The sequence below is a fragment of the Littorina saxatilis genome, linkage group LG4 (genome assembly GCF_037325665.1).
Source record: "Littorina saxatilis isolate snail1 linkage group LG4, US_GU_Lsax_2.0, whole genome shotgun sequence".
Classification (NCBI taxonomy): Eukaryota; Metazoa; Mollusca; class Gastropoda; order Littorinimorpha; family Littorinidae; genus Littorina; species Littorina saxatilis.
In genome coordinates, this window is record NC_090248.1 from 48,442,835 (window position 1) to 48,467,678 (window position 24,844).

The window sequence follows — 24,844 nt, forward strand, 5'->3', positions numbered from 1 at the left end:
CACATTTAACGGAAGAGGGGATAGGCTGAAGACCCGTTCTAGAATAGTAGAATACACTGTGTAAGGTATGTCTGAGTCATCACAAATCCAAAGCAAGTATGATAACCTCATTGTTTTAATATCGGACTTGTGTCCCCTGAATAAAGGTTACTGTATGCGCCCAGGCTTTGATGGCTGATCGTATCACACATGTATGCTTTTTTCACTGCCTCGTAGTGGGAGGCAGAGTGTCCTGACCCCATCAAGGTCAGCCCTTTTTATATTTAGTCAAGTTTTGACTAAATATTTTAACATCGAGGGGGAATCGAAACGAGGGTCGTGGTGTATGTGCGTGCGTGTGTGTGTGTGCGTGCGTGTGTGTGTGTGTGTAGAGCGATTCAGACTAAACTACTGGACCGATCTTTATGAAATTTGACATGAGAGTTCCTGGGTATGAAATCCCCGAACGTTTTTTTAATTTTTTTGATAAATGTCTTTGATGACGTCATATCCGGCTTTTCGTGAAAGTTGAGGCGGCACTGTCACGCCCTCATTTTTCAACCAAATTGGTTGAAATTTTGGTCAAGTACTCTTCGACGAAGCCCGGGGTTCGGTATTGCATTTCAGCTTGGTGGCTTAAAAATTAATTAATGACTTTGGTCATTAAAAATCTGAAAATTGTAAAAAAAAAATAAAAATTTATAAAACGATCCAAATTTACGTTTATCTTATTCTCCATCATTTGCTGATTCCAAAAACATATAAATATGTTATATTCGGATTAAAAACAAGCTCTGAAAATTAAATATATAAAAATTATTATCAAAATTTTTTTTTCGAAATCAATTTAAAAACACTTTCATCTTATTCCTTGTCGGTTCCTGATTCCAAAAATATATAGATATGATATGTTTGGATTAAAAACACGCTCAGAAAGTTAAAACGAAGAGAGGTACAGAAAAGCTAGCGTGCTATCCTTCTCAGCGCAACGAATACCCCGCTCTTCTTGTCAATTCCACGTGCACTGCCTTTGCCACGGGCGGTGGAGTGACGATGCTACGAGTATACGGTCTTGCTGCGTTGCGTTGCGTTCAGTTTCATTCTGTGAGTTCGACAGCTACTTGACTAAATATTGTATTTTCGCCTTACGCGACTTGTTTACAGTTACAATTGTGGGTAAACCTCAGCTTGCTTTCTGCCCATGTGAGTGAAAACTGACGCCATCGCCGGGCAGGCTTGACCTAAGCCAAGGGCAGAGCAGCACAAGGAACTTGCGATAACCGAGGACCTCCTCTAGGTTGGCCCACAACCCTCGGTCATACTTTGTAATTCTCTGAGTTCTCTCATACCTGGTCTGCCCGTGGAGGATTTGAAGCACCTGAAGCACCAGCACCCAGGTGAAGATGTTCATCAGAGCGATTCCGAACATGGTTAGGGTAGTGATGCAGAAGGTGTACCATGTCTCGTGGCCAAGCGCTACAGTCAACAGGGGAAAAATCAGTGAGAGCAGGTTGAGGAGAGTGTATTCCCCTTTCACGCTCCACACAAAGCTCCAGTTGTAGATGTTGCCATAGAAGGCCGCAACGGTGATGTAAACACACAGAGCCAAAAAGTAGCGGTGGTTGTCATAGCCGATGCACGTGCCTGGGAACCAGCAGTGGTGGTCGTGCTTCAAGACGCAGGCTCTGCACAGGCGGCAGTGGTGGGATCTCGGAGGTCGGTTGGCGCCGCATTCATCGCAGAAGTGCCAGCCATGGGGTAAAGAACCTGTGGGGTACACCATCCCTTTCCCTGTGACGTCGGTCAGAAACACCATCAACCAGTTACCGTAGATGTTGACAGCAAGGAAAATGAAGAGGAGAAGGTGCAGGGTGTACGCGAGCGACCATTCTGTGTGGTAGAAAGATGGGATGTGGATCAGCTCATACCAGATGAGGAAGATTCCGCCAAAGAAGAAAATACTCATGGAGATCTGGTCTCCAAGAGCTCTCTTGTGGCGCCAGTGATGAAAAGCTGACTTCAGTGCCAACATCATGGATTGCTCTGGATGGGTTGCTCAGATCTGCAGAAAGAGGATACAACCACTTTTAAACCAAAAAAAGCACCAACCTTGTAAGCATTCTAATCAAATCATTTTATTTATCGGCAATGATTTCAAAAACTGAAAGTTCTGTTTTGTCTCAATAAGAAAATTTAACAACTAAAGCTTGACGCATGTCTGTTGCATTTGAGGGTATTTTCTGCAAGAATGTCGACGTAATTAACAGGAAACTTTAGATCACTCGGGTTCATATTGCCAAATGTAAAGGTTTGAACCTGATCTTCATGTTTAGGGAGTACATTTTTATTGTTATCTTGTTTTACAAAACTTGATCAAACGCAACATGATTACTGCTGCATATATGTTCTCTGTCTATTGATATATATGCAATATAAGACTTTAACTACTCTGTAATAGAACCGTTTTCTTAGCAATAACAATGCTTCTACCGAACGGAACAAAATAGGTGTACCAAGTTGTCGACCGCAAAATGAAAGTGTGCAACCAGCGACGCTTTCCTGACCGGAAATGTCATTGCGAGTTACCTCTCCTTGTAACTGTTGCGACCCATCTCGTCATCGGCGCTTTTCCGGAAATGACCTGCGCTTTGTTGGAATTCCAACAATGGCCACCATTGTAGGAATTCCAACTTTGCGCTACGCGATTCTAGAAATGTACCGCGCGCATAGTGAGAATTCTGCTCTTTCTTAGAATGCGATGTAAAATGATTCAAGTCATGATGGCCTATGATGATCCTTGTGTTTTAAAGTGATCAATGCTTAGTCTTGAAAAACTGAGCAGATGCATTGTATAACGCACCAAACCAACCGAATTACAAAAAGCAAAAACGCTTTTGATAACTTCGGCGGGCTGTAACAACACAGTTCAACGACCCATCCCACTCGACCAAAACGCACCAATTTTACGTTATTTTTAACATTTCAGATCTTACATTTTACAACAATAAAAACACAACAAGAGTGTTCCGCTATTACTTTTCACTGTTAACTATCGATTGTAATAATTCTTTACTCAGTCTCAACTGATTATATATATATTAAACTCACACAGTCTCTCTGGGCTGCAGAGACAGCATTACGTCCCTTTACTGAGTAGGCTCTTGTCACTGCATGGTAATCTAGGCTCTTAAAACGTGATGTGCAAGTCTGTGCGCTATATTGATGTGATTGATTGTTGCAAAATGTTGATTCAAATTAAAGATGATTTCAGCCTGTTGTAACAAACTAACACTCTACTCTGAGAAAAAAAAATCACTAGCTAGCTGCATGCGCTGAGTGTCACTGAGAGAATTGTTACACAGCCTGTACCCCCCCCCCCCCCCCCCCAAATTCAAGACTTCCCCTGTATAAGACCTTGCTTTTTCATATACCCTATTCATGACCTGTGAAAAGGGTATACTTTTTTTGTGCCAGTCGAAGGGTTGCCATTTCTAGAACGAGGCAGCTCGTTTCCGGAAATGCGGCGCTTTGTTGGAAATCAAATGAGGTTTCGGGAAATCCCGATTATTCCAAATCTGCCACGGATTCTTACTTTGCGCTCAACATAACGATGAAGGAGTAGTTTCCCTTAGACTGTCTGCTCTCAAATAATCATGATTAATGATAGATCACTTAGTCCGCTGTGTTTTGTGTGTGTGTGTCTTTGTCTGTTATACATCAAAGAAAACGAAGAAAACGAAAACTGTTTATGCCGGAACTCGAGCATTACTTTCCTTCCCACAGCCTGATTTTGACGGTGTGTGTGTGTGTGTACAGGGCTTGGTTTAATATTTTGTGTGCTTATAATTTTATTCAGACTGTTTCATCCAATCTTTCATTCTTTGTCAATCTTTTAGTAAACACCAATATTGTGCATGCCTTAGTCTAACTAGACCTTCGCTGAGTTCAATCAAATGACAGTATAAATCAGATTATTATATCTATCGAGATGTGTGTGTGTGTGTGTGTGTGTGTGTGTGTGTGTGTGTGTGTGTGTGTGTGTTGGGTCTCACTGTTGTTTTCAGCCTTTTTTGCTCTCTTTGCATTGATTGAGTCTGTGTGTGTGTGGGGGGGGGGGGGGGGGGGTGTAAAGCTCGTGAGAGTAAAATGTTTGGTTAGTCAGTCTTTTATGTATCTTTGTACATGTATTTAAATGTAAACAGTCAGCACATTTACTGTTCTCTCTCTCTTGTTTTCTTTACTTGTTTTTTCCTTAGCTATTTTACACTAGTCCCTCGTTAGGGCGAGGGCCAGATGTAAAAAAAAGCAGATCACTGTTTATACTCTATTACCCTTGTTGAATAAAGAATTTTCATTGTCAATTCTCTCTCTCTCTCTCTCTCTCTCTCTCTCTCTCTCTCTCTCTCTCTCTCTCTCTCTCTCTCATTACCATGTTTGCATACCATCATTCACTGATGCAAGTGACACTGATCTTTATTTTCAAAATGAATTATGCATTTAAACGTCATTGCCAAGAGAAGTAGCACCAAAAAAACATAAAACATCTTACAAGTGATCACGTAGAATCAATATTTCTTGCATTGAGTGGAAAAATTGCAAGTTAATAAACATAACGACTTGACATAAATTTGTAAGTCAAACTAGGTAGAGAGAAAAATAGAGTCACCAATGTAATAGAATTCAACAGCTAGCACACACCTGAAATCAATGGACAGTTCAGTTCCTAAAATCCTACTGCAGATATTTGTGCACAAAGTGATGCATACCTTTTGGACTCGAGGTGTACCTGTGAATATGGATAGGAACGTGGAACACATCGTCAGGTTTACAGCATTGAAATAATGATACTGTGTGATCAAAGTAAACCAGACTAAAACTGTACACTTGCAAGAAGAATTGAAGAACACATGAGTTGTTCAGTGAGGCGTGTACAGTTAAGTGATTTGCAAGAATAGATTTTCAAAAAGGCAGTTCGTTGGCTTTACAAACGACACATAATACTAACTTACTCTTTCTCTCTCTTTTTCTTTCTCTCTCTCTCTCACACACACACACACACACACACACACACACACACACACACACACACACACACACTGGACACCTGCATACAAGATCAATCTATCACTGCAATGCATTGGATATAGAGCTGCATAGTTAACATATCTGCTACATGTACAGGTACAGTACCATTTTGCAAAAATGGATTTAGATAAAAACATGTTTGTACTTTACAAAGTTTAATCAAAGATGCCAATAAATATTCTTTGCAATTGCAATCCAACTACATTTGAGCAGTAATGTTTTGTTCGCTATTTTAAACACAACTGACAAGGATCAAAGATTCAAAACAAGTAGACCTTTGTCAGGGATGGCCAAATCGTCCGCTCGATCACCAGGGGCGAGTACAAATTCTGCAGGGCTAGTAGAAACCGCCTGGCAAAACGCCCGGCTGGCCAGTGAAAATTCAGGTCCAATGCAACACTTTTGGTTGTAATATCGAGTTTCAAAGCCATATGAACACTGCAGAAGAAGCAACTGTGGTATGTACTGGGCCAGCAAAATTTCTGGCGGGCTAGTAACTTTCTTGAAATTTTGAGATTTGGCCATCCCTGACTCAGTGACTGTCACTATCTCTGTCTCTCACTGTTTCAGGCACTACACACCTGGCATGAAATGCTAGCCTATCAATACAATGCCATGGAGAAATAAATTAAACTCTGAGTCTGACATAATGACATCAAAGCTTGATGCATAACATTGCAACCGCCGCTGTGCGATAGTTTTCTACCTGAGCTACAGTATATCACTTTTCTGATTACCTGGACCAAGGTGTGTAAAATCTCAATATTAAGCAAATCATATAATAAGCAATTAAATTGCATACACGTACAAACGTTCTCAGAAAGGCACAAAGACACCAAGAATGATCATGAGATTCACTTTGATTCATATGATCTAAATCCTGAATGAAACACAAATGCTGCTACTGATGTATTATGCAAGTTATGGCAGCAATAGTTTTGTTTTCCAGCTTTCTGTAAATAATCTGGAAGATTTCTTTTGGAGCTCTTTTTTAATGGAAGTTAACGAGCGTTTCCTTTTCCCATTTTTTCCACTGTCCTCCTTTTTTTAAATGTTTTATATCTAAAACGTTCTTTTCACTTTGCTTTAACCTAAAACTGCTGGACTATAGCATTCCCCTGCGGTAAAAATTTAAAAAACTACTATACATACACACAATTAACATGAATGGAATTTTGTGCAGCATCAAGTAAACTTGAAGGAGGAACTGATTTTGCAACACAAATGTGAACCATCAACTTCTTCTTCTTCTGCGTTCGTGGGCTGAAACTCCCATGTACACTCGTGTTTTTTGCACGAGTGGAATTTTACGTGTATGACCATTTTTTACCCCGCCATTTAGGCAGCCATACGCCGTTTTCGGAGGAAGCATGCTGGGCATTTTCGTGTTTCTATAACCCACCGAACTCTGACATGGATTACAGGATCTTTTTCGTGCGCACTTGGTCTTGTGCTTGCGTGTACACACGGGGGTGTTCGGACACCGAGGAGAGTCTGCACACAAAGTTGACTCTGAGAAATAAATCTCTCGCCGAACGTGGGGATGAACTCACGCTGACAGCGGCCAACTGGATACAAATCCAGCACGCTACCGACTGAGCTACATCCCCGCCCTGAACCATCAACTATAATTATAAGTACGTCAGGTGTAAAACCATAAATAACTGGCTCAGTTTGCTTTCTGTTGTTGCGAGTAGAACCTGACACCGTCACCAGGCAGACGTGATGGCAGCCAGGGACAGAGAAGCACCAGAAACTTGTGATGACCCAGAACCTCCTCCAGGTTGGCCCACACCCCTTGGTCATACTGTGTGATCCCCTTCTTTCTCTCGTACCTCGTCTGGCCGTGGAGGATCTGAACCACCTGAATCTGCAGCAACCAGCTGAAGATGACTGCCAGGGCAAAGCCGACCATGGAGAGTGTGGTGATGAAGAAGGAGTACCACGTCTCTTGGCCCATGACGGCTGCCACGTGGGGGAGTAGGAAGGATACGATGTTGAAAAACGAGATGTCTCCCTTCACGCTCCACACAAAGCTCCAGTTGTAGATATTGCAGTAGATGGCCGCCACGGTCATGTGGATGACCAAGGCGAAGAAGTAGCGATGGTTGGCATAGCCGATGCACGAGCCTGCAAACCAGCAGTGGTGATCGTGTTTGAGGATACAGACTTTGCACAGCGGGCAGTGGTGTGCCCTGGGTGGGCGGTTAGCGACACAGCCGTCACAGTAGTACCAGCCCTCAGGGGCAGAGCCTGTGGGGAAGACAATCTCCTTCCCTGCAACGTCTGTCAAAAACACCATCAGCCAGTTACTGTAGATGTTGACAGCAACAAAAATGGCTAGCACAACGTTCAAGGTGTAGTTGACTGTCCACTCTGTGTGGAAATTAGAAGCTATGTGACATAGTTCATACCACAAGAGAAAGAATCCACCAAAGAAGAAGACGCACATGGAGATCTGGTCTCCCAGCACTGTTTTGTGAAGCCATCTGTGCGCAGCTGATTGCAGTGTTAACATGATTGTTTGCATCTCTGCTCTGCACTCAGATCTGCACAAACAAAATAACAGCATGAGAAATTGTGACATGTTTAGGAATCTGAATGAGACCACAAATGCAAGTGCATGACTTCTACAGACCCAAGTGTTTCACAACCAAACAAAACGCATCATGAATGTAAGATGCAAGATTTCTAGCTGTACACTTCACTGATTTGACACAAACCTACACATGTATTCATCTTAGCTTTCTAAACTAATTGTATTACACCTAATCACAGAAAGAAAGTAATATTCTGCTCACTATCTCAAATGTGACCAGGCTTTTACATGGCACGGATGGCCAAATCTAAAAGCAATAACTCGCCTGCCAGGCGAGTAACTTCATGAAAGTCACTAGCCCGCCAGAAATTTCACTGGCCTGGTATACCAAATCACGTAAATTATGACTGTCAGATTTCTTTGCACACTTAACCCTTACACTGGTGCAATTCTGTAACACATGTAACATAGCCACTGGTGAATTAACAGAGAGAAAAATAAAGAAAAACGGTCATATAGGTTTTCGCATCCATGGGAGGTAATCGGAACCGACCAAACAGACTGAGCCAAAAGCGCGACATGTCGTGAAAACCAGGTGACGGTATAAGTAAAGTAGCGCGACATATGTCGCGACAACCAGCCTGAGGGTTAAAATAGCGGTGGTATATGACAAACAACTAAAATGTGGTCAGCGATGAAGGCTTTCCCAGGCCTTGTTTTGCTATTTTGCAATATTATTCATGCAAGTTGCTCATCTGCAGTGTTTATATGACTTTGAAACCCGATATAGTACAACCAACAGTTTTGCACTTGACCAGAATTTTCACTGGCCAGCCCGGCGGTTTCTACTTAGCCCGGCGGATTTTTGTACTCGCCCCTGGCGGCCAGGCGGACGATTTGGCCATCCCTGCATGGGATAAAATCATCGATCTTCCACTTCAACTTGGACACATACCATTCCGTAACATATAAGCGGCTTCTTAATTAGGCGTTAAATCCTTTGCATAGTTGTATACACTGAATGATGTTTGACATATCATTGTTATTGTTAATTGATTGAGTTCTGCGTGTGTCCTAGCAGTAGATTGGCACTATAAAGGGTCAGTTTAATTGAAAAACGTTCGAAATTTGATCGTGTTTTGACATGGACCCTTGCTTCTCGATTTTATTTCCGACTTCCACGATGCATGTAGGACGATTTGCTGCTAAAGTGTAATAACAGAATAAACTACCCCCTCCTAGGTATGCGCACTTGCACACACACACACAAAAGAAAACTACGTAGCTACCACTTACGTGAGAACGAGCAGATTTGGGATGCAAGAAATAAAACCGCTGCCAACGACGCTTTTCAAACCGGAATGTGAATGTGAGTGACCTTCTCTTGGATTTATAAGCAGGAGTTGTTTCCCTTTGTTTACCAAGTTTCTCTTGATGTCCGCGGTGGGATCGTTTCACACGTGTGTGTGTGTGAGTGTGTGTGTGTGTCACGGTCTCTCGCTGTCTCACTCTGTCTCTCCGTCTCTGTCTCTGTCAAGTTTCTGTCTCTGTGAGTCTCTCTGTGTTTTTGTCTCTCTCCGTCTTTGTCTCGGAGTCTCTGTCTCTGTCTCTGTCTCCCCATCTCGCTCTGTTTCAGGTGTTAACAGTCGCTACGAGTAACCTTTCCCCTTCCCCATTTCTCTCTTTATCAGTTGAGCCACCTTGACAGCATCGTACCGTGCCCTACCCGGCTGCCTCACCAACAGACTGACCTCATAATTTATGGTTTTTGTTGTTTGAACGTTATGTGCGTGTGTTTTCTTTTGCCTGTAGGTTTGTTTTTGTGGTTGTTTGTTTCAAACTGACTATTTTCGAAGTTCACTGCAAAATATTTTCGTTATTTTGAGCGTTTTTCTTTTTGTTTGTTTGTGTTTGTTTGTTTGTTTGTTTGTTTCAAAACTGTCATCTTTGAAGTGCATTGTGTCACTGGTCGTCGGACAGAATGGGCTGTCGATATTGTACGTATTCTTCAGCTTTAATGACAAATTACTGTTGCCTGTTTTTTTTAGTGCGAAGCAAGGTGCACGGATCTTATAACATGGCGCAGGTGAATGGTTATTTTCCCTTTTTACATTTAGTCAAGTTTTGACTAAATGTTTTAACGTAGAGGGGGCCGGGGAATCGAGACGAGGGTCGTGGTGTATGTGTGTGTGTGTGTGTGTGTGTGTGTGTGTGTGTGTGTGTGTGTGTGTGTGTGTGTGTCTGTCTGTCTGTGCGTGTGTGTGTGTGTAGAGCGATTCAGACTAAACTACTGGACCAATCTTTATGACATTTTACATGAAAGTTTCTGGGTATGATATCCCCAGACGTTTTTTTAATTTTGTCGATTAATTTATTTTATGACGTCATATCCGGCTTTTTGAAAAAGTTGAGGCGGCACTGTCACACCCTCATTTTTCAATCAAATTGATTGAAATTTTGGCCAAGCAATCTTCGACGAAGGCCGGACTTCGGTATTGCATTTCAGCATGGAGGCTTAAAAATTAATTAATGACTTTGGTCATTAAAAATCTGAAAATTGTAATTAAAATTATTTTTTTATTAAACGATCCAAAATTACTTTTATTTTATTTTTCATCATGTTCTGATTCCAAACACATATAAATATGTTATATTCGGATTAAAAACAAGCTCTGAAAATTAAAAATATAAAAATTATGATTAAAATAAATTTCCGAAATCGTTTTAAAAATAATTTCATCTTATTTCTTGTCGGTTCCTGATTCCAAAAACATATAGATATGATATGTTTGGATTAAAAACACGCTCAGAAAGTTAAAACGAAGAGAGGTACAGTAAAGCGTGCTATGCAGCACAGCGCAACCGCTACCGCGCTGAACAGGCTCGTCACTTTCACTGCCTTTTGCACTTGCGGCGGACTACGGTCATTGTGAAAAAATGCAGTGCGTTCAGTTTCATTCTGTGAGTTCCACTATGGCATTCCGTTTGTCAAATAATTATTTGGATACTTTTTCATGTTTTTTTCACCAGTTTTAGCTAAATAATCATTATTTAGAAGCTCATGTGCTAAATAAGTAATTGTTTATAAACAATGTAAAACAATTCTAAATAATTTTTTGTTTACGTAAACCATTCATTATTTACCTAAACAATTCATTGTTTACGTAAATAATTCATTGTTTACGTAAATAATGATTTATTTAGCTACATTGCTGATTGTTTATAAATAATGTAAAATACGTCTAAATAATATATTGTTTACGGTTTTTCTCCAGCATTTGTCTTTTCTATCCTTAGCGGATTATGACTTTATTCGAAAGACAAATGCTGGAGAAAAACTGTCTTTTCTGCATCATTTCTGCATAATGTCATCTTTCGCCGAAGCAGCGTTTTTTTTCTGCAGCAAAACATTTTACTGCAGTAAAATTGAAATCAAGAATGCTGCAGTAAAACGGTGCTGTTGTTTTACTGCAGAAAACCTGTTTACATTTTTTCTGCAGCATTTTGTACTGGCTCTTGGCGGATTATGACATTATTCAGTTATTCTGGAGAAAAACCGAAATGCTGGAGAAAAACTGTCTTTTTTGCAGCATTTCTGCATAATGTCATCTTTCGCCGAAGCAACGTTTTTTACTGCAGTAAAACAGTTTTTCTGAAGCATAATGTTTACTTGGTTTTCTGCAGCATTATTGCGATTAATTTTTTCTTCAGAATAGTCTGCGGCAGTTTTTCTGGAGAAAAACGAACGACCTTGTAAAGTAGCGTTTGTATTCGTCGCCCCCTGGGATAGTATAATAGTTTGTTCCGCAGTGTACCAATCAGAAGGCGTGTAGCATAAGGGCATTATATTCAACTTCAAAATACATTCGTGTCACGCACAACTATTGGTAATTCTGGATGAGTCAATCTCTCGACAGAGGGGGGGCTCGCGTGCTCCAACATGAGCCAGTACAAAATGCTGCAGAAAAAGTATAAACAGGTTTTCTGCAGTAAAACAACAGCACCGTTTTACTGCAGCATTCTTGATTTCAATTTTACTGCAGTAAAATGTTTTGCTCCAGAAAAACCCGTTGCTTCGGCGAAAGATGACATTATGCAGAAATGCTGCAGAAAAGACAGTTTTTCTCCAGCATTTCTGTTTTTCTGCAGAATAACTAAATAATGCCAAAATGCTGAAGAAAAAGTGTAAACAGTTTTTCTCCAGTAAAACATCACCGTTTTACTGCAGCATTCTTGATTTCAATTTTACTGCAGTAAAACTGTTTTACTGCAGAAAAAAACCGTTGCTCTCGCAAAAGATGACATTATGCAGAAATGCTGCAGAAACAGTTTTTCTCCAGCATTTCTGTTTTTCTGCAGAATAACTGAATAAAGTCATAATCCGCAAAGGATACTTTTCTGCAGAATAACTGAATAGTCATAATCCGCTAAGGATACAACTCGTCGTTGGATGACTTCTGTGTTCGTAACATCATCTCGTCGTTGGACGGAACTTTCTGAGGCTTCACGTGACGCTGTGTTGTGCTAGTAACTGTGTTTTGGACGTCCACCATCTTCGGTCGAAGTCTTGATTGTGTTTGATTAGTACTTGTGTGTGTGTGTGTGTTTGGGCCAGGAGATTGAGTTAATCATATTTTTTAGTATCCAGGTTTCCCAATTGCTTCGTTTCCGGCCGATTTATGTGGAGCACGTGATGCGCACAAAAAATATTGGCGGTCTAGAAGTGTCGTCTGCGCAATGATCGCGGCGGCTTTCTTGACCGCCAAGGACGACCACGCACGTTGTGAGACGTCATTCGTTAGACCTCAATTTGTGAATACATTTAGTGTATGTCATTTGTGTTTGACTAGGTCTGCACCTAGTATGAATGGTGGCATGTGTGCGTAAGCATGTGTGCGTGACACATTGTAAAAAAAAAAAAACTCACATATTTTGCTATTTTCAGCTTTCACGCTGCATCTGTGTTGATGGCTATCGCCGTGACTGGCTGTAATGTCGTCCTCCAGGAAGGCATGTACACGATTCCCACTATTCTGTCAACCTGTTGCTATCCGTCGCTTTTCTGTGCTTTCACACCTTTCATGTGTTCACTCCTGTCTTTATAGCCCACCCGAAGTTTATTTTGCATGTTTTCATGCGTTCACTCCCGTCTTTTAAACTTACCCTAATTATCCGTGGTTTTTGTTATTTCAACGTTTTGTGCGTTTGTGTGTGTGTTTTTTTTTTTCTTTTTGCCTGTAGGTTTGTTGTGGTTGTTTGATTCAAAACTATCTTCGTAGTTCACTGCAAAATGTTTGTGTTATTTTGAGCGTTTTTCTTTTTGCTTGTATGGTTGTTTCTCACAGTTTATTTTAAATTTGTTTCAAAACTATCATATTTGAAGTTCACTGCAAAATAAACGTACACGGCTTTTGATATGTTCAGCTCAGTTTCACGCTGCATCTGTGTTGATGGCTGTCGCCATGACTGGCTGTAATGTCGTCCTCCCGACTCCATTTCTCAGTATTGGGCGTCTGAATTGAAGGCATGTACACGATTCCCAATACTCTTTCGATCTGTTGCTATCCGTCAGGCGTCTCTTTTATGTGTTTTCACACCTGCATGTCTCCATAGCCTGCCAGAGTTACGGTTCGTGTATTGATTCCTGTCTTTATAGCTCCCTCTAGCTTTTGATGTGATCACTCCTGTCTGTAAAGTTTGTTGTTTTTTCTCTCCATGCGTTCACTCTTGTCTTTATAGTCCGAGGCAGCTCTGTTCCGTACGTGTGTTCTATCATGTCTTCATAGCCACACACACCACACACCACACACCACACACACACCACACACACACACCCGCCCCGCTTACACACCCCTAGCCCTTTCATGTGTTCACTCCTGTCTTTATAGCCCACCCGAAGTTCATTTTGCGTGTGCTCACAGCTGTCTTCATAGCCCACCCTGTCTTTTTCCATGTGCTCAATCTTGTCTTCATAGCTTGCCTTCGTGTTTTCATGCGTTCACTCCCGTCTTTTAACCTACCCTAATTATCCGTGTACCTAGTCCTATCTTTATAGGACGTCCTATTTTTCTAATGTGTTCAACTCCTGTCTTAATAGCCCGCCCTAGCTATTCCATGCGTTCACTCCTGTCTTTATAGCTTGCCGTAGTTTTTCCATGTGTTCATTTCTGTCTCAAAAGCCCGTCCTATCTTTTCAATGAATTCACTCCTGTCTTTAAGGTCTTCCGTATCAAACCTTTTTTTTCCCGGCGGGTGCTTTCAGCTGCTTATCTTACTGGTTCAAAATAAAAGGGGTACAATTAACTGCCCCCCTAAAAGAAAACAAAGACGACTGAAATCGCTCAAAAAATGAAATAACATTTACTATGTTTAAGGGTTAGGAATGATGATAAATACTAGGCATCTCGGAAAAATCATTGCTTAAACATTGCTTATCTGCAGTTACAAGGCAAATTAGTTAGCGATTACCTCATTTGCCGAGTGAAGGGAAGTACAAGTTTGGATATTTTTGTTAACATTAGTGGTTTGACTGGCGGAGTAATTAGGAACGAGTGTGTGATTGAATGCCATGTAGTTAGATTTGAGTTAGCTTGATAGATATGTTTTTTAATCACATGTTCACCAGGACTTTGCACTCATTCTGTTTTTCTTTTGTCTGCAGAGTGTTGTGCTTAGATGTTCATCGCAGGGCAAGCCCAGATGAGCCAAGCAGTCAGGTTGAGGAAAATCACTTGGAGACAGACGGACAGACTAGCTCTGCAGCCAGCCACATCATCTGCTCATCGGCAGTACCAAGGCTGGGAGTGAATGCAATGTAGTTAAGTTAGTTTAGTTAGTTAATTAAGTAGATAGAAATGTTTGTTAATCATATGTTCACCAGGGCTTTGCACTCATTCTGTTTTTCTTTTGTCTGCAGATTGGTGTGCTTAGATTTTTATCTTGAGCAGGGCAAGCCTAGATGAGCTAAGCAGTCTGGTTGAGGAAAATCACTTGGAGACAGACCGGCACGGTTGGCCTAGTGGTAAGGCGTCCGCCCCGTGATCGGGAGGTCGTGGGTTCGAACCCCGGCCTAAGATTTTAAAATTGGCAATCTAGTGGCTGCTCCGCCTGGCGTCTGGCATTATGGGGTTAGTTCTAGGACTGGTTGGTCCGGTGTCAGAATAATGTGACTGGGTGAGACATGAAGCCTGTGCTGCGACTTCTGTCTTGTGTGTGGCGCACGTTAAATGTCAAAGCAGCACCGCCCTGACATGGCCCTTCGTGGTCGGCTGGGCGTTAAGTAAACAAACAAACAAACTTGGAGACAGACGGACGGACTAGCTCTGCAGCCAGCCACATCTGCTCATCGACAGTACCAAGGCTGGGAGTGAATGCAATGTAGTTAAGTTAGTTTAGTTGGTTTAGTTAGTTAAGTAGATAGACATGTTTGTTAATCATATGTTCACCAGGACTTTGCACTCATTCTGTTATTATTTTGTCTGCAGATTGTTGTGCTCAGATGTTCATCTTAAACAGGGCAAGCCCAGATGAGCCAAGCAGTCTGGTTGAGGAAAATCACTTAGAGACAGACGGACGGACTAGCTCTGCAGCCAGCCACATCTGCTCATCGGCAGTACCAAGGCAAATTAGTTAGCAACTACTTAATTTGCCGAGAAAAGGGAAGTTCAAGTTTGGATCCTTTTTGTTATTTCTTAGATTAGTGGTTTGACTGGCGGAGTAATTGGGAACAAGTCTGGGAGTGAATGCAATGTAGTTAAGTTTTAGAACTTTGCACTGATTCTGTTTTTCTTTTGTCTTCAGATAGTGTGCTTAGATTTTCATCTGAAGCTTGGCCAGCCCAGATGAGCTCAGCAGTCTGGTTGAGGAAGATCACAAGGATTGCTCCCAACCTGTGCAAATCCAGTTGAACCAAAAGAGAAGACAATCAGACAAGGACTGCTACATATAATCAGCCTGCCGAGCGACTCTAGTGGTTGAACAAAGGACTTCAGTCAGCCTCAGTGGCTCTTGTAGAACAAATGGAAGTGAACACAGACAGGCAAAGACTTCAGCCTGCCTTAATGAATCTTGTAGAACAAATGGAAGTGAACACAGACAGGCAAAGACTTCAGCCTGCCTTAATGAATCTTGTAGAACAAATGGAAGTGAACACAGACAGGCAAAGACTTCAGCCAGCTTCAGTGTCTCGGGTAGGACAAAATGGAGTGAATACAGACACTGAACGAAGCAAAAAAGGAAATGAAGAAAGAATAGAAAAATGTTTTTTTTTAAATGAAGAAAGGTTAGAACTTCTGTTGCCCTAGCACAGTATAATATAGTAGTTTGTTATTATTTCACAATGAGTGCTTTAACATCATATGATGTATACCTGATTGCTGATGAATATTAAGCGTTGTGTCATTGGTTTTGAAGATTTGTATTCTGTAGTATGTTGTAGTTATTAGAAAAAGGTCTGATGTTAAAAGAACGACACTTTAGGAAGCAAAAACATGACACTTGTGATTTGGTTGTTTCCTTTATGTTGCTACGTGGGTGTTTTTTTAACGTACCTTTAACCAATGGCCATGTGGAAATGCCCTTATGTTAAAAAGATTGAATGTAGATACTGTTGATACGTTTGACCAGCATAACTGACTTTACCACTTGTGAAGCATGCTTCTTAATTTATCGTTAACCGCAACACGGTGGCCTAGTGGTAAGGCGTCTGCCCAGTGAGTGGGAGGTCGTGGGTTTGAACCCCGGCCGGGTCATACCTAAGACTTTAAAATTGGCAATCTAGTGGCTGCTCCGCCTGGCGTCCGGCATTATGGGGTTAGTGCTAGGACTGGTTGGTCCGGTGGCAGAATAATGTGACTGGGTGAGACGTGAAGCCTGTGCTGCGACTTCTGTCTTGTGTGTGGCGCACGTTATATGTCAAAGCAGCACCGCCCTGATATGGCCCTTCGTGGTCGGCTGGGCGTTAAGCAAACAAACAAACAAAAAACCACTTGTGAAGCATGCTTCTTAATTTATCGTTAGAGGTTGTAAATTAATTGGCTGATCTAAATCGCATCTTTGGTCGATCTGTCCTTAGTCACTTGTGATTTAAATCAATAACAGTTTTGATTTTTCCACCATTGTCCCTGTAACACTCTTTACAGTGCCTTGGACCTAGTCTCCCATTGCAATGTGTGTTTAATATTTGGCAAATCCCGGTATCACGACAATCTTTCAAGCTTCAGGCTAAGAACCGTTCAAAGGTGATCTTTAATGGAATACCGGCACGGTTGGCCTAGTGGTAAGGCGTCCGCTCCGTGATCGGGAGGTCGTGGGTTCGAACCCCGGCCGGGTCATACCTAAGACTTTAAAATTGGCAATCTAGTGGCTGCTCCGCCTGGCGTCTGGCATTATGGGGTTAGTGCTAGGACTGGTTGGTCCGGTGTCAGAATAATGTGAATGGGTGAGACATGAAGCCTGTGTTGCGACTTCTGTCTTGTGTGTGGCGCACGTTAAATGTCAAAGCAGCACCGCCCTGATATGGCCCTTCGTGGTCGGCTGGGCGTTAAGCAAACAAACAAATCTTTTATGGATTGTCTAATGTTTAGCTTATATAGGTCCTCATCTGCGTAATTGATGAGTTTGTCAAAATTAACAAAAGAGATGAATAATAATACTTTTGCTTACTTCAGATTGTTTATGGTAATGTTTACAATTTAGAATCTCAGACAGTTTTGACTATTTTTCACGAACCGGATACTAGAGCCCTCTATTCTCACGAGGGTCAAGTTTAAGGCTGTAGTCTGCCCCTGAGAACGAAAAATAGAATGACAGTAGGTCTTGGCCCCCTGTTGACGTGTCCAAAATGAAAAACAATAGAAAAAAAGATTGACAGCATTGATAAATAACTCATTGAAATCAGGTATTTACGCTCGATAATCGAATATTTTTTCTTTTCAGTTCTAATTTGATAAAACGCACAGCCCTTGATCTCATGCCCTATAGACCGTACATTTGCTTTTTTCTCAAGGAACGCAGTATTGGGTTGTTACTTGACTTGCAAGCATGCAGCAATGCACGTATCAAACCTCCCAACACTGTTCATTTCATCAGAACACAATGTGCAGCACTGACCGGCACGGTTGGCCTAGTGGTAAGGCGTCCGCCCCGTGATCGGGAGGTCGTGGGTTCGAACCCCGGCCGGGTCATACCTAAGACTTTAAAATTGGCAATCTAGTGGCTGCTCCGCCTGGCGTCTGGCATTATGGGGTTAGTGCTAGGACTGGTTGGTCCGGTGTCAGAATAATGTGACTGGGTGAGACATGAAGCCTGTGCTGCGACTTCTGTCTTGTGTGTGGCGCACGTTATATGTCAAAGCAGCACCGCCCTGATATGGCCCTTCGTGGTCGGCTGGGCGTTAAGCAAACAAACAAACAAATGTGCGGCACTAAAATTAAACTTGGAGAATACATGGAATAAACTAGTTTTATTGGTAGTTATTGAAGTGACTTATAAACAAGTCGCGTAAGGCGAAAACACAACATTTAGTCAAGTAGCTGTCGAACTCACAGAATGAAACTGAACGCAATGCCATTTTTCAGGAAGACCGTATACTCGTAGCATCGTCAGTCCACCGCTCATGGCAAAGGCAGTGAAATTGACAAGAAGAGCGGGGTAGTAGTTGCGCTAAGAAGGATAGCACGCTTTTCTGTACCTCTCTTTGTTTTAACTTTCTCAGCGTGTTTTTAATCCAAACATATCATATCTATATGTTTTTGGAATCAGGAACCGACAAGGAATAAGATGAAAGTGTTTTTAAATTGATTTGGACAATTTAATTTTGATAATAATTTTTATATATTTAATTTTCAGAGCTTGTTTTTAATCCGAATATAACATATTTATATGTTTTTGGAATCAGCAAATAATGGAGAATAAGATAAACGTAAATTTGGATCGTTTTATAAATTTTTATTTTTTTTTACAATTTTCAGATTTTTAATGACCAAAGTCATTAATTAATTTTTAAACCACCACACTGAAATGCAATACCGAAGTCCGGGCTTCGTCGAAGATTACTTGACCAAAATTTCAACCAATTTGGTTGAAAAATGAGGGCGTGACAGTGCCGCCTCAACTTTCACGAAAAACCGGATATGACGTCATCAAAGACATTTATCAAAAAAATGAAAAAAACGTATGGGGATTTCATACCCAGGAACTCTCATGTCAAATTTCATAAAGATCGGTCCAGTAGTTTAGTCTGAATCGCTCTACACACACACACAGACACACACACACACACACACGCACGCACATACACCACGACCCTCGTCTCGATTCCCCCCTCTACGTTAAAACATTTAGTCAAAACTTGACTAAATGTAAAAATGAATGACAAACTTGTGAATATTAATGGACACAGACTGACGTTGCTATGGAAACAGCCGCCATAGTGGATTTCTAGGAAACGGTTTTACAGCGACATCATACATCAGAAATGCATGGTATTTGGCACAATGATACACATGACTCATATCCACAATCATATAGAATGATTTATTTTTTACTGAAGACTACAATTAGATTTAAATTTTTGTGATAAGGATTAAGGAATTTCTAACCACATATTCATGAATCCTTATTATGAACATTAAATTAAATTCTTTTGTCAGAAAAACGTTTTCTATGATTGTAAGTCATGTGGTGTTTGCACTTTGAAAGCACCCCGTATTGGCTACTGAGAAGTTTATTGGACAGAATCTGACCGAGGAATGCAATTTTACTGAATTGGTGTGAAAAAACGTGCTAACACGGCACACCTGGCTGGCTTAGGAGGTCAGCGTTATGCCTCACTGAGGCTCCTCCAGGGTTGATATTTACCCATTTTTGGTCACATCGCTGAAAATTTTACCTGGGTACAACAAACACTATTGACAGTAGTGCTTAACCCTTTTTAATACAAGATAGTACTAATCGTCCTTCACAACTTTTAATCTTAAGACACTGCAAAAGTACCCCCCGCGGGTTAGGGGGAGTCCCATATTGGTTGGGACGAGAAAGAATTTGCCCGATGCTCCCCAGCATGTCGTAAGAGGCGACTAACGGATTCTGTTTCTCCTTTTACCCTTGTTAAGTGTTTCTTGTATAGAATATGGTCAATGTTTGTAAAGATTTTAGTCAAGCAGTATGTAAGAAATGTTAAGTCCTTTGTACTGGAAACTTGCATTCTCCCAGTAAGGTCATATATTGTACTACGTTGCAAGCCCCTGGAGCAATTTTTTGATTGGTGCTTTTGTGAACAAGAAACAATTAACAAGTGGCTCTATCCCATCTCCCCCCTTTCCCCTATCCCATCTTCCCCCTTTCCCCGTCGCGATATAACCTTGAATGGTTGAAAACGACGTTAAACACCAAATAAAAAAAGAAAGAACACTGCAAAAGTTGATTGGATTTTTTTTAATTTAAAACGTCCTCTCCTGTTGACCCGGACAGACTAGACCGCGGGCTGCTTCCACAATGGTTCGAATTGCATCTAAATGGATACTTTGGTGGCAACTCCTTAGGGCAGTTATCCCAGAGAACATCAGTATCGTCAAAATGTGGCAATATGAAGGATTTGTACATTATTTCTAAAGCTTAATCTATATTTACAAGATCGTAAAAAAGCTACTAGTGTACAGCATTTTGCTATATAACAGATTTAATATGTAACTCCCACTTACTGTTATTCTGAATAATACCAAGATGTTTATGACTTTCGGTTTCTTGTAAAATTGTACCATCCTTGAGTCTTGATCAGTAAAGAATTTCAAGTATGATTACGGACACATCGCCAATTTTGTTTGTTTGTGTTTGTGGGCGTGTGTGTATGTGTTTTAGGTATCAACACGTGGAGTTTGTTTCCAAGGAACAATCGCTAGTATATCTGGAAATATACCCAAAAAACACACACACACCACACCACCACACACACACACACACAACCACAAACACACACACACACACACACACACACACACACATACATATCTATATATGATTTATATAATTTCCTTACACAAAACAAGCTATAACAAAACCTACAAACGAAACTGAACGGACAAGTTTCATCCGCATCCATGGAATCTCTGTGGCACTTGAGTTACTTGGATACCACTTGTGATGAAGTGTCGTGAGTGGCGTAATAACGCGTTCACCGCGTGGCATTGCGAGATTCCCATCTAGGAAGCATCTGTTGGTGTGGATAGCTTGATTACTTTGGAGAAGAAAAAAAATGTGTTTCTCACTTCAATTTCGAAGAAATCTTTCGCGATCCACCCCTAAAGGAATCGGATGAGGGAAAAGTTTTTTGGTTGGTTTCCCCAACTTTTGTATCGATGTTTGTGATACTACAGTATTTTATTTCCTCAGTCAGACACCTTCAGTCATAACTAAGTGTGCCCAATCCAGAGAAAGACGGTGTGCAGTGAGATATGTGACAGCGAATATTTTTAGCTTCAATACATTAAGACCGTTGCGGATTCATTTCTCTCTTTCTCTCTTTCTTTCTCTCTCTCTTTCTTTCTCTCTCTCTCTCTTTCTTCTCTCTCTCTCTCTCTCTCTCTCTCTCTCTCTCTCTCTCTCTCTCTCTCTCTCTCTCTCTCTCTCTCTCTCTCTCTCTCTCTCTCATTTAAGACACTGAGTGTCCAACTTTATACCACTACCACCCTTTATTTTGAGCTTCCTTCCTTTCAGATATATCAACCTTTTTCTCACTCTAGTTCTTTCTTTCTGGGTTTTGTTTGTTTGTCTGTTTGTTTTTTGTTTGTTGTTGTTATAAATTGTTGCTTTGTTTGTCTTTCCTTTTGTCTTGTCATTGTTTCACTTTTCCTTATCAATTCTCTTGTCTTTCTCCTATTATCAACGGCCCTTTTTCTTTTCTCGTTCTTTTCTGTTTCATCCCCAACCCCATCCCCACCCCCCACCCAACCCCAAACCCCATCTCTTCAGCTAACATAATAACAAATATCCTCCGGAATAGCCTAAAATAGCAAAAGTTTTGACGATAGTACTGTTGTTTTCCAGACATTTTCTTAGACGTCGTGGGAAAAGACGTGGGATTTCCCGTCCAGTGTGGAAGTGTTTTGGACAAAGGGTCATTAGCAGACGACAGTTTAGAGTGTCCAGGTGGAGACAATGCTTGCACGACAGACAGACTGGCGCGGCGCTCAACGCTTTCAGCGCAGACGACAGACTCCGACGCGGGCTGACGGAAATGGTCTTCTGTTTTTGTGTACAGGCAAAACGAAAATCGGCGCAAGTCAGTCTGCGCACACCGGATATTCACTCACACGCCTATGTACGCGCGTTCACACTAACACACACACTCACTTACACACACTCACTCATGCACGCACACGCACGTACACACACACACACTGACACACTCACGCATGCACGTACCTACGCACGACTGACACGGACATACACGCACTGTCACACACACACACACACACACACACACACACAGTGACACACACACACTGACACACACACACGCAAGTGCCTACGCAAGAGCGTTCACACAGGCTGACTCGCACACCGGGACACACACACCCACGGCACGCACACACACACACACACACACATGCACTTGGGAAATGAATTTAGAATAAGATCTGCACTAAAAACAGGCAGCCTGTTGATTTTTAGTATTTCAGTGTATGATGCTCTTATCACATATGTCTTCTTCTTTGTTCATGGGCTGAAACTCCCACGTTCACTAATGTTTTAACACGAGTGGATTTTTACGTGTAGGGCCGTTTTTACCCCGCCATTTAGGCAGCCATACGCCGCTTTCGGAGGAATTATCACATGTCAACAACCTGGACGCATCTACAGTATACAGCAGCCGGGATGCTTTTCTCAGAAAGGTAGGTATCTTTAGTGTTACTGCTTAGGTATTATCGCACCACTTGGTAGGAAAACACAGGAGTCTTATCACTGTCAACACAGTCACAGTTTGTGCCCACTTCGAGACTCTTGCAGCGTGCGAATGGATCCATTTCCGGACATGTCTGCCGATATTAGTGACGACACTGGCTCCGCGCAGGCGCCGGGACCTTGGCGCGCGCAACACACGCGGGGTCAAGTACGGAAGCTGTGAACGTTGAAGATAATGATGAAGACTTCAACTCAAGCGGGATTTTAACCCAAAAGTATTGTTTTCACTCGTTGTTGATTGCGGCACTATTATAGGGAACTTCTGGGAAAGTAAGTTAACTGAGAAGGAATATGTATGATTTTTGGTGTGTTTTTTCAATATTGTTTTCTTGTGATTCAGATTTGTCTTGCACTGAAAAGCCTACCTGGATTCTCAACAAGTGTTGTTATTTATAAGAATGAAAACTGTCTTCTTGAAACTGTGCCATTACCTTCAAATAGTACAAGCCAGCATTTTTCTTCAGTGGTCAGTAAACAAATATTTGTTTGATTTTTACGGACAATAGACACAGGGAATACCACATCATAATGATCACAGTTTCTAACAAGTCGCGTAAGGCGAAAATACAACATTTAGTCAAGCTGTCGAACTCACAGAATGAAACTGAACGCAATGCAATTTTTCAGCAAGACCGTATACTCGTAGCATCGTCAGTCCACCGCTCGTGACAAAGGCAGTGAAATTGACAAGAAGAGCGGGGTGGTAGTTGCGCTGAGAAGGATAGCACGCTTTTCTGTACCTCTCTTCGTTTTAACTTTCTGAGCGTGTTTTTAATCCAAACATATCATATCTATATGTTTTTGGAATCAGGAACCGACAAGGAATAAGATGAAAGTGTTTTTAAATCGATTTCGGAAATTTGATTTTGATAATAATTTTTATATTTTTAATTTTCAGACCTTGTTTTTAATCCGAATATAACATATTTATATGTTTTTGGAATCAGAAAATGACGAAGAATAAGATGAACGTAAATTGGGATCGTTTTATAAAAAAATAATTTTAATTACAATTTTCACATTTTTAATTACCAAAGTCATTTATTAATTATTAAGCCACCAAGCTGAAATGCAATACCAAAGTCTGGCCTTCGTCGAAAATTTCTTGGCCAAAATTTCAATCAATTTGATTGAAAAATGAGGGTGGGAGAGTGCCGCCTCAACTTTTACAAAAAGCCGGATATGACGTCATCAAAGACATTTATCGAAAAAATGAAAAAAATTGTTTGGGGATGTCATACCCAGGAACTCTCATGTCAAATTTCATAAAGATCGGTCCAGTAGTTTACTCTCAATCGCTCTACACGCACGCACACACGCACGCACACACATACACCACACCCTCGTCTCGATTCCCCCCTCAACGTTAAAACATTTAGTCAAAACTTGACTAAATGTAAAAATGCGAACGGACAAAGACTGGCGATAGGAGAATAGTTTGCAATCAGGCACGTTTATTTTCATCTGTGTAATACGATATCTGTTCCTTTTCGCGAATTCAGTTGTGAGCATGGGTACGTCCAACTGGTTCATTATGTCATCTGTTAAAGATAACAAATAACAAATTATATTGTTCTTTCTTTAAAAACACCACGCCAGCTCATCAGCTCTTCGTTCTATTATTCCATCTGTGTTTACTGTCAAATACGGACCCTCCCTAACCGCCTTTTCTGTCTGGCTGTCTTTCTGCCTGTCATGTCTCTCTCTCTCTCTCTCTCTCTCTCTCTCTCTCTCTCTCTCTCTCTCTCTCTCTCTCTCTCTCTCTCTCTCTCTCTCTCTCTCTCTCTCTCTCTCTCTCTCTCTGTCCGTCCGTTCGTCCGTCCGTCCGTCCGTCCGTCCACCCGTCCGTCCGTCCGTCCGTCTATCCATCCATCCGTCTGTCCACCCGTCCGTCTGTCCACCCGTCCGTCCGTCCGTCCGTCCATCCGTCCGTCTGTCCGACAGTCCGACCGTCCGTGTCTCTGTCTGTATATCTGCCCTTCTGTCTATCTGTCTGTACGTCAGTTTGTCTGTATACCCGTTCATCAATCAGTCTGTCTGTCTGCCTGTCTCTCTCTCTGTGTCTGTCCGTCTATCTGTCCGGTCCGTCTGTCTGTATTTTCTTGCCTCCTTCAGTTTTGCGTTCCTCCTTTCTTTTCTTTTGTATATTTAGGTTTATCTCTTTCAGACACACCCCCTCCCCCTCCCCCCCTCTCCTCCACCTCTCCCCCTATCTGCCATTCCAGCTTTACGTCCCATAGCACCGTCCTTGCAGCGTCGCAGTCATGAAGTGGTCTGTAT

The 24,844-nt window shown here is 41.6% G+C and overlaps 2 protein-coding genes across 2 annotated transcripts; both read right to left on the reverse strand.

Moving 5' to 3' along the window:
• Positions 1–1,142: 1,142 nt before the first annotated feature.
• On the reverse strand, positions 1,143–2,020 carry LOC138964948 (probable palmitoyltransferase ZDHHC24). The gene has a single exon (XM_070337028.1). It carries the CDS (start codon positions 2,012–2,014, stop codon positions 1,163–1,165), a length of 852 nt encoding a protein of 283 aa, XP_070193129.1. The 5' UTR covers positions 2,015–2,020; the 3' UTR covers positions 1,143–1,162.
• A 3,443-nt stretch (positions 2,021–5,463) lies between these two features.
• Positions 5,464–8,973, reverse strand: LOC138964947 (probable palmitoyltransferase ZDHHC24). Its single transcript, XM_070337026.1, has 2 exons — positions 8,900–8,973; positions 5,464–7,613 (listed from the first exon to the last, which is right to left on the reverse strand). Exon 2 carries the CDS (start codon positions 7,592–7,594, stop codon positions 6,734–6,736), a length of 861 nt encoding a protein of 286 aa, XP_070193127.1. The 5' UTR covers positions 7,595–7,613; positions 8,900–8,973; the 3' UTR covers positions 5,464–6,733.
• Positions 8,974–24,844: the final 15,871 nt, after the last annotated feature.

What these genes read in the sequence shown, in the direction of transcription:
- LOC138964948 (XM_070337028.1), bottom strand. Translation starts at nt 2,014, where the DNA reads ATGATGTTGGCACTGAAGTCAGCTTTTCATCACTGGCGCCACAAGAGA.
- LOC138964947 (XM_070337026.1), bottom strand. Translation starts at nt 7,594, where the DNA reads ATGCAAACAATCATGTTAACACTGCAATCAGCTGCGCACAGATGGCTT.